The sequence below is a fragment of the Arachis duranensis genome, chromosome 1, assembly GCF_000817695.3.
Source record: "Arachis duranensis cultivar V14167 chromosome 1, aradu.V14167.gnm2.J7QH, whole genome shotgun sequence".
Lineage (NCBI taxonomy): Eukaryota > Viridiplantae > Streptophyta > Magnoliopsida > Fabales > Fabaceae > Arachis > Arachis duranensis.
In genome coordinates, this window is record NC_029772.3 from 95,290,468 (window position 1) to 95,300,366 (window position 9,899).

Sequence of the window (9,899 nt, forward strand, 5' to 3'; positions counted from 1 at the left end):
AAAAGGCAAAATCCCAAAGGAGGCCCATTCTCAGTTCCTATTCCTTTGCCTTTGCATCGAAAACCAAAAGCCACAGCCCCAATTTCATCACTTCACATTACCTTCCAAAACCAAACATGGCTTTGCTCAGAAAACAATGACATTCCCTCCCTCCCCCACTCACCACTCCCTCATTTCATTCTCAACTTGGCAAAACAGAAAATAAAGGCGGATCCAGCCAATAAATATTACCAACAAAAATATAATTAATTACAATACGCATAGATGCAAACAGTAATTATTATCTTTTTGATTTTAATATTTTATTCAGCTCTACGCTCTCTCTCTCTCTCTCTCTCGCTACTCGTATACATATAGAACCATAATAGTAACAATTAATAATAACAGTAATAAAATAATCCTCATCAATTACAAAAATATATTTAAAAAAAAAAGAAAAAGAAAAAGAAAGAGGAAGTGTGAATAATACTGAACAGGACACCACTCTCTCAACGCCTGCAACGTGTGATGGCACTGCATCCGCGGCGGTAAGGGTTCGCCTGAGCGCCAGGTCTACAATTGTAATAGGAAGCGCCACGTCGCGAGCAAGGGATAGTGTTCCTCCTAAGCGCACCGTAGCTTATGTACCTTCTCCCTGCTAAGATGCGCCGGTTGCTCTCCGAGTCCATCAGGAACTCCGTCTCGTCCTCGTCTCCGGCGAGAAGGCTGCACTCCGCGATGGATCCGCGGCACTCGGACTTCATCGGCAGGAAGAAGGCGCCGAGCTGGTGGTCCAGGTCACCGACGGCGGAGCATGAGGAGAGTGACACGTGGACGGAGAGGATCGCGCAGAGGAGAAAGAAAGCGTAGAAGGTTCTAGTGCTTCTTGAGCTCGCCATGTTATCGTTTTTGTTTGTGACTGTGTTTTGAGCAGAAGAACAAGAGCCTCTGCGACTTACATTATAAGCGATGCTTTCTCACAATATGCCATTACTTTTCCACTTATTTACCAGTGCTGCCACTTGACTTTAACGTGACTGCCACTAATGGTAATTGCTTCCCACGCAAACTTTAATCATCCTTTTTGACTTTAATTAACCATTAAATCTAGTACTACAACATAATTTTAAAAAATAAAATAGAAAAAACATAATAAAATTATTGATGTGTATTCTTTTTTTTGTTTAGAGAACGTGTATTGCGACTAAGACAGTTGGAAGCCAGCCCATGAGTGACATTGATTTCTTTCTTTTAATTTTTTTTTTCGGTTTTAATTATTTTTAGGCTAATTGGAGCTGTTCCAGCTAATCTGGTGAGATGGAAGAATTGAATTCTTTATTTTCTATATTCAAAATGGATTGCAATGTTCTCAATAGACAGATGTATTGAGTAAAGAATTTGTCTAATGATTTGAGCGACTAATTGAAACTTGAAACAAATTCAGGTGTTATTCTCTTCTTCTTCTTTCTTTTTAAGAAAAAAAAAAGGAAAAAATTTCTTAAAAATATTGAAATACGAAATCTATAATAGATGTCAACATATGATGTGTGTGCAGTAGTGCAACTGTGCAAGTGCCACGATGAAAGCTAAACTATGCTTTTATTCTTTTCATACCTAACCTTTCAAATTGTCATTATTGTTCTTGGCTTGGTTTGTTGCTATCTACCAATAATATTAATCTAAACCCAATTTATGCATTAGAAACTATATACCATTTAAAAAAAATAGTCGACCTTTCCAGCGTCTATTTATTCTCAACACTGAAGAAGGTTCACCTAAATTAATAATGATCAAGACACAATTTTAAACACTTAATTAATTATCAAGATAAAAACACTTAATTAATTGATCTAATTTGACGCCAACTCAAGTTTAACATGGTCGTGGTTCATCTAAGTTATGAATGATTCCGCTACTACAAAATTGATAGAATTACAAGAGAAAAATAATATAAGGGTAATTCTTGTATAAATTAGGTCATCTATGATAAGTAGTATTGTGTGTATTTATAGGTCAGCATTCAGCAATACGAGAGTACTCTTCATAAAAGTTTGTTTGTTATATTAATTAAGAAATTAATAGCTTAAGAGTATAAAAATACATATATATAAAATTTTGTGACAGCAAAGAAAGGTAGTTTAGTGTAGTCCTATAAAAAAAGACGATATTAAATAACATAAAACATAATGCAATTAATTAAAAATAATTTTATTTTGTTTGGTTAGAATTTACGCAGCTCGCAAGACCAGAAGATGGACGCAGAAGACAGAAAAAGCATATTTTCTGCCATGATTACTTGAGATCACATGTGTTGGTGAAATGTGTGCACTTCTTTAGCTGTGTTAACACAAATTTCTTTTCATTGATAGTTTAAGAGTATAACAACATATATAAGTAAAATTTCATAGCAGCAAAGAGAGATAGTTTAATGTAGTCTCCATAGAAATGGACGATAGTAAATAACTTAGAATACAATGAAATTAATTAAAAACAACTTTATTTTGTTTGATTGGAATTTACGCATGCAGCTAATTGGGAGTGAATCTTTTCCAATGAAAAAAAAGGTGAATGGTATCAATTGTGATCTCTTACTCTTTATTGCTCTCTCTCATATATAATTTTAGTCCTGTTGCAATTACTTGGAATCACATGTATTGATAAAACGTGTACACTTCTTCAGCTGTGCCAACACAAATTCTTTACATTACCAGTGAATACGTGTCATTTACTCATTATTTTGCTCTTATTGCATTTTATGGAGTATATAACTAAATGTGTGTTTGACAAATGCTCTAGAGAGGATAAAAATACGTTTAAGAGGATAAAAATATATTTAAATTTATTGAACCCTATTTGTTGGTATTTGGTAAATTATTTTTGCTCTAAACGCAAATATAATTTTGCATCCTAAAATAAAGCACGTTTACTTGAAGTAAGAAGTTGTAGCTTTTGTTTTCTCTTAACATGCATATTAATTTTAGTACTTTCTTTTATATTATCAGAATTTTTATATTTGTTTCAAGTCATTTCAAATATTTTAATTTTTTTATTATTTTTAATATTTTTTAATATTTTGATTTTTTATTTTTTTATTAAATTTTTTATTATAATATAAATTTTTTATTTTATTAAAAAAGATATAATAAATAAAAAATTGATCATACATAACAATAGAGTATAAATAATAAAATTTATGAATGATTGCTACTACAAAAATAATAGTTACAAGAGAAATAATGTAAGGATAATTCTTGCGTAAATTAGGTCTTCTATAATAAGTAGTAATGTGCATATTCATAAGTCAGCATTCAGTAACACATGAGAGAGTACTTTTTTCGGGAAAACTTGTTCGTTATATTAATTAATGAATTAATAGCTTAAGAGTATAACAACACATATAAGTAAAATTTTGTGGCAGCAAAGAGAAGTAGCTTAGTGTAGCCCCATAGAAAGATACTATTGTAAATAATATAGAACACAATAAAATTAATTAAAAACAACTTTATTTTGTTTGGTTAGAATTTACGCATACCGCTAGCAAGACCAGAAGATGGACGCAGAAGACACAGGGAGAGCACATTTTCTGCCATGATTATTTGAGATCACATGTGTTGGTGAAACGTGTGCACTTCTTCAGCTGTGCTAACACAAATTTCTTTTCATTAATAACTCAAGAGTATAACAACACATATAAGTAAAACTTCATGACAGCAAAGAGAGGTAGCTTAGTGTAGTCTCTATAGAAAGGGACGGTAGTAAATAACTTAGAACACAATAAAATTAATTAAAAACAACTTTATTTTGTTTTGTTAGTATTCACGCATGCAGCTAGCAAGACAAGAGGATGGATGTAGAAGACACTAAGAGGGAGAGCACATCTTTTTGCCGCAATTACTCGGGATCACGTGTGTTGATAAAACGTGTACACTTCTTCAACTGTGCCAACACAAACTTTTTTTTCGTTAACAGTGAATACATGTCTTTCACTCATTATTTTGCTCTTATTGTATTTTATGAAGTATATAATTAAAGGTATGTTTGACAAATGCGTTAAAGAGGATAAAAATACGTTTAAGAGGATAAAAATATGTTTAAATTTATTGAACTTTATTGGTTGCTATTTGGTAAATTATTTTTGCTCCAAACGCAAATATAATTTTGCATCCTGAAATAAAGTACGTTTACTTGAAGTAAAAAGTTGTAGCTTCATATTATTTTTAATATTTTCTTTTATATTATAAGAATTTTCATATTTGTTTCAAGTCATTTCAAATATTTTAATTTTTTTATTATTTTTAATATTTTTTTTATATTTTGATTTTTTATTTTTTATTAATTTTTTAATTATAATTTTACTATAAAATGAATTATTGATTTTATTAAAAAAAGACAAAATAAATAAAAAATTGATCATACATAACAGTAGAGTATAAATAATAAAATTTATAAATGATTCGCTATTACAAAAATAATAGAGTTCCAAGAGAAAAATAATATAAAGGTAATTCTTGCGTAAATGAGGCCTTCTATAATAAATAGTAATGTGCATATTCATAGTCATAGGTCAGCCATCAGCAACACATGAGTATACTTCTTCATGAAAACTTGTTTGTTATATTAATTAATGAATTAATAGCTTAGGAGTATAACAATATATATAAGTGAAACTTCGTGACAGCGAAGAGAGGTAGTTTAGTGTAAAAATAACTTTATTTTGTATGGTTAAAATTCCCGCATGCAGCTAGCAAGACAAGAGGATGGACGCAGAAAACAGGGAGAGGGAGAGCACATTTTCTGCCGCGATTACTTGGGTCACATGTATTGGTGAAACGTGTGCACTTTTTAATTTTGCTAACACAAACTTCTTTTTATTAACAGTGAATACGCGTCTTCCACTCATTATTACTCTTATTATATTTTATAGAGTATACAATTAAAGGTATGTTTGGCAAACATATTAGAAAAGATAAAAATAAGTTTAAGAGGATAAAAGTATGTTTAAATTCTTTAAACACTATTTTTTTGGTGTTTTGTAATTTTTTTGCTCTAAACGTAAATGTGATTTTGTATCCTAAAAGTACGTTAAGTTATAATTTCTGTGTTATGGGTACAATTTTTAGTATTTTTTTTAAATTTTTAGATTTGTTTCAAATCATTTCAAATATTTTAAATTTTTTTATCGTTTTTAATACTTTCTTTCTTATTTTAATTTTTTTATTAAATTTTTAATATGAATTATTGATCTTATTAAAAGGGATAAAGTAAATAAAAAATTGATCATACATAACAATAGAGTAAAAGTAATAAAATTTTACAGTTCAAAATAATACTAAATAAAAGAATACTGAGAGTACTGATACTTTTTTGTGTTTCATATTGTAAAATTTATTATTGAAATTTTTGTGCACTATTTATTATTCTAATTTTTTATAATATGTGTTTTTATTCCTATTAAAAAGGATATATTAAATAAAAAATTAACCATAAATAATAATAAAAGTATAATTAGTAAAAAGTTATAATCCAAAACAATAATAGAAACAAGATTATTCGGAACACTTAAAAAGAGTAGTAAAATATATTATTTTATATGTTATTTTTAATTTAATAAATAAATATTAATTTTTATTATAATAGTAAAAAATTATAACATATTAAAATAGAGTACTATAAAAAAGAGGGTAAAAAACCAATATAAGCCAATGCCATCTCAAATTGACGTATATAAGCCAAACTGAAAATTGTTTCAGCAATGCGCAGGATCAATTATTTATATAATTCGAACCAGTACGGTTCGAACTGCATATGAGAGTAATTCGAACCAGGGCAGTTCGAATTACCTGTTGAATTGTCTTCATAAATCGAACCAGCTAGGTTCGAACCTTGGCTTCAAGTAATTCGAACCAGGGAGGTTCGAATTATAAAGAGAGCGATCCAGGCTGGTTCGAATTAAGCAAACCTTAAATCGAACCGTGTCGGTTCGAATTAGTGGGACTCAGTGGTCTATATAACCGGCCTAAACGTGAGTTGATTCTGAGTAGAGGGAGTAAGATGGCTAGTGAGGAGAGTTTTGTTGTGTTGGTTCACCACAGAGGATCCATTAAGAGGAAAACTCGTTCCGGAGTGAAGTTCACAGATAAAGATCCTCTCTGTATTGTCGTAACTCCTCGAACTAGCTATGACGACCTTGTTAGATCGGTACTGATGAAGCTCGGTCTGGAAGATGCAAAGCGGGTGAAGAAGTTTTTTATCGCATTCCAGTCACGGTGCTCCAGGATTCCGTGAAGTATGATTGTTTCACGATCAGTAGTGATGAGGACTTGCAGGTAATGTTTCTTTGTCGACGGCAGTTTCCGGAGGTCAGGACCCCAGAGTTGTTGGCAAAGCTGGTTGATGTGGTATCCAGCTCAGGGGGTTCGAACCGGAATACCACCACTTTAGCCACACAAGCCGGTTCTAGTTCCCGGCCTGCCGTTGCTTCTTCCTCCGTCCCTGTCTACCAGCCAGTGGTCCAAGCTGTCGCCTCCCTGTCTTTTGCTGTTGATCTCAATGGCAGCGTTGGTGAAGACGTACGTTCAAGGAAAAATCTGCCGGACGATTTACTCGGCGTTGCACCGATTGGCATTGGAGACGGAGTGTTGGGTGATGCAGATAAGGATGATGTCGAGCCGGATATGATTGATGATTACAGCGGCGATGATATTGGAGCGACTGAGCCTGCATTGGCGGGGGGTGGTTCTAGCACTGGCACACAACAGTATCCACCACATTTTTTCTCTTTGGACTTGGATGCCATGAGGCAGGAGGGGATTTCTGGGCACTCTGTTGGATTCAGAGCTAGAGATGCGGAAGGGACTGCTGGTCTGATAGAGTTCCAGGTTGGTCAGCAATTTTAGGATAAAGATGAGGCCCTTCTAAGTGTGAAGACTTACAGCATCTGGCGAGGGGTATAGTACAAGGTAGTGGAGTCCGATCATCGCCGGTATGTGGGCAAGTGCTCCGAGTTTGGGAATAGGTGCACATGGTTGATTCGGCTGAGTCTCCGGAAGCGCAAGGGCATTTGGGAGGTCAAACGGTACAATGGACGTCACACTTGCCTGGCCACATCCATCTCGAGTGACCACAGGAGTTTGGATTATCATGTGATTTCGGCGTTCATTATGCCAATGGTTAGGGCTGATGCATCCGTCAGCGTAAAAGTGCTCCTGAACGCCACCGCAGCACACTTTGGGTTTAGGCCGACTTACAGGAGGGTCTGGATGGCAAAGCAAAAGGCTATTGCCCTCATCTACGGTGATTGGGATGAGTCATACAACGAGATACCTAGGTGGGTGTTGGGTGTCCAGCTGACGATGCCTGGTACTGTTGCAGTCCTAAGGACGAGCCCCGTTCGAGTTGGAGGACAGGTGGACGAGTCTCAAGCGTATTTTCACAGACTTTTCTGGACTTTTCCACCTTGCATCGAGGCATTCCGTCATTGCAAGCCGCTAATCAGCATCGACGGCACCCATCTGTATGGCAAGTACGGGAGAATGTTGCTCATCGCAATTGCACAGGACGGAAACTCCAACATTCTACCTGTTGCATTCGCACTAGTAGAGGGTGAGAATGCTGAGTCCTGGACATTCTTTCTCTCCCACCTTCGTCAGCACGTGACACCGCAGCCGGGTCTGCTGGTTATATCAGACAGGCATAACGGCATCAAGGCTGCGCTAGAGGCTCCTGATGGAGGTTGGTTACCTCCATCTGCATACCGCGCATTCTGCATTCGACACGTAGCTGCTAATTTTGCCCTAACCTTCAAGGGCAAAGATGCACGGAGGCTTCTTGTGAATTCGGCGTATGCCAAGACCGAGGTTGAGTTTGATTACTGGTTTGATATACTACGGTCTGAAGACCCGGCGATGTGTGAGTGGGCGAACCGGATTGATTATTCATTGTGGACTCAGCATCGTGATGAGGGTCGGAGATTCGGTCACATGACGACGAATATCTCGGAATGTGTGAACTCAATCCTCAAGGGTGTCAGAAACCTTCCTGTATCCTCACTAGTGAAGGCAACATACGGAAGGCTTGCCGAACTATTTGTTCGCAAGGGGAGAGAGGCTGAGGCCCAGATGAGAACCGGACAACAATTCAGTCAACACTTGGTACATGCACCGATACAACCATGCCAGTGCTGCAGAGGCCCAGCTGTAGGTACCCATCTCCTCCAGCCTAGCTACGTACGGAAGCCATCTAATGTGAATGCGGTTGCCAGACTTGTCCCCAAACAGCTGCGTGCCCAACAACATCATAATATACGCACGGGCATATCGCCGCACAGTCTCGTCATCTGCTCCATCGGGACACTCACCAAAAGTCTCCTGAAACCAACTGCAGTTCACTGCGTACTTCTGAACCTGGCATGGAGGAGGAACCACTCCAAGCAGCTCCTGGAACCACACCCAGGCTGGACGGCCACCCTGAATGTATAAATGGAACTCTGACAGGCAGCCGCTCACGTAACGCCCGTCTACTGGCAAACCCAACTGGTATGCCACGTCCTGCAGAGTGATGGGGCACTCTCCAAACGGCATGTGAAACGTGTGCGTCTCCGGACGCCATCGCTCGACAAATGCACTGACAAGGGCCTCGTCTAACCGGAACCATCTTTCGTTCAGCCTTGCAAGATGGTATAGTCCTGCCATCTGCAAGTACGGAACGTATCTGTCATCTAGTCGCATGCCCTGCTGTCGCCGCATGCTCCTAATGCATCGCTGGGGCTGTCCAGGAAATGCATCGCACAGTTAGAACCAGCTTAATAACCAACAACAAGCGTAACCAGCACGATAACACATGAACAAAATAATGGACTAAATAAAACCGCATAAAATTACATGAAAGATAACCGCATGTAAAACAAACCCATAGACCGCACAATTAAACCGCTAAGATAAAACAGCTTCAGGAGAACCATTAACATAAAACACCTTACCTAAAATGGTTAACATAAAACAGCTAGCATAAAACAACTAACACAAACCATCAACATAAAACCACTAACAAAAACCACTTACATATACCACTAACATAAACCGCTTGCATAAACCACTCACAAAAACCGCTAACATAAACCACCAACATAAACCACTAACACAAACCACTAACTTAAACCACTAACATAAACCACTAACTTAAACCACACCCTAAAACCACTAACACAAACCACTAAGTTAAACCACTAAGTTAAACCACTAACATAAACCACTAACATAAACCACTAACTTAAACCACTAACTAAAACCACTAACTAAAACCACTAACATAAACCAACAACATAAACCAACAACATAAACCACCTACATAAACCACTAACATAAACCACCATCTAACCCACATGCAAAACCACTAACTCGCAAATACCGCTACAATCAAAAATATTTCCGTACTAACCTCGTCGTTGATGACGCCGGCTATATGAGCAACTCCGTCCAAGCGATACAAATGTGCTGGATCGTCTCCCATCTACAGAGTATTCCGTTCAGGTCTTCCTCGGAGAGAATCTGGGTCGTTTTCTCTGAGATTTGGTGGGGTAGGGGGAAGGAAGAATAGTTCGAATGAGGGTGCTTCGAACTCCTTATATAGCCGAATCGCCACTAATTCGAACCAGGATATGAAGGAGCTCGCCAAGGGTAATTCGAACCAGGGTGGTTCGAATTACTTATTTTGATTTCCAATGCATAATTTGAACTTGACCAGTTCGAATTACATTCATCTCGAGTTCGAACCACATTGGTTCGAATTACGCTCAATTTTTTTCTGCCACCAATTCGAACCACCCTGGTTCGATTTATTAACGTTTGTAGTTCGAACCAGCTTGGTTCGAATTACATAAAGATAGCATTTTGGCTTATTGCTGAAACGATTTTCAAATTGGC

General features: G+C 36.9%; 3 protein-coding genes across 3 annotated transcripts; 1 reads left to right on the forward strand and 2 right to left on the reverse strand.

Moving 5' to 3' along the window:
* Positions 1–197: 197 nt before the first annotated feature.
* LOC107464148 (protein RALF-like 33) lies at positions 198–926 on the reverse strand. The gene has a single exon (XM_016083059.3). It carries the CDS (start codon positions 876–878, stop codon positions 489–491), a length of 390 nt encoding a protein of 129 aa, XP_015938545.1. The 5' UTR covers positions 879–926; the 3' UTR covers positions 198–488.
* A 5,104-nt stretch (positions 927–6,030) lies between these two features.
* LOC107464444 (uncharacterized) lies at positions 6,031–7,936 on the forward strand. Its single transcript, XM_016083362.1, has 4 exons — positions 6,031–6,213; positions 6,306–6,857; positions 6,933–7,887; positions 7,929–7,936. The coding sequence occupies exons 1-4, from the start codon at positions 6,031–6,033 to the stop codon at positions 7,934–7,936; spliced, it is 1,698 nt and encodes a 565-aa protein (XP_015938848.1).
* Positions 7,937–8,060: 124 nt separating this feature from the next.
* Positions 8,061–9,486, reverse strand: LOC107464453 (protein MAIN-LIKE 1-like). Its single transcript, XM_016083374.1, has 2 exons — positions 9,415–9,486; positions 8,061–8,744 (listed from the first exon to the last, which is right to left on the reverse strand). Exons 1-2 carry the CDS (start codon positions 9,484–9,486, stop codon positions 8,061–8,063), a joined length of 756 nt encoding a protein of 251 aa, XP_015938860.1.
* Between the last annotated feature and the right edge of the window lie 413 nt (positions 9,487–9,899).

Coding starts and splice junctions, on each gene's coding strand:
- LOC107464453 (XM_016083374.1), bottom strand. CDS start 9,486: ATGGGAGACGATCCAGCACATTTGTATCGCTTGGACGGAGTTGCTCAT. Junction 8,745..9,414: donor CCGGCGTCATCAACGACGAG/GTTAGTACGGAA, acceptor TTTCCTGGACAG/CCCCAGCGATGCATTAGGAG.
- LOC107464148 (XM_016083059.3), bottom strand. CDS start 878: ATGGCGAGCTCAAGAAGCACTAGAACCTTCTACGCTTTCTTTCTCCTC.
- LOC107464444 (XM_016083362.1), top strand. CDS start 6,031: ATGGCTAGTGAGGAGAGTTTTGTTGTGTTGGTTCACCACAGAGGATCC. Junction 6,214..6,305: donor GTCTGGAAGATGCAAAGCGG/GTGAAGAAGTTT, acceptor GAGGACTTGCAG/GTAATGTTTCTTTGTCGACG. Junction 6,858..6,932: donor CTGGTCTGATAGAGTTCCAG/GTTGGTCAGCAA, acceptor CGAGGGGTATAG/TACAAGGTAGTGGAGTCCGA.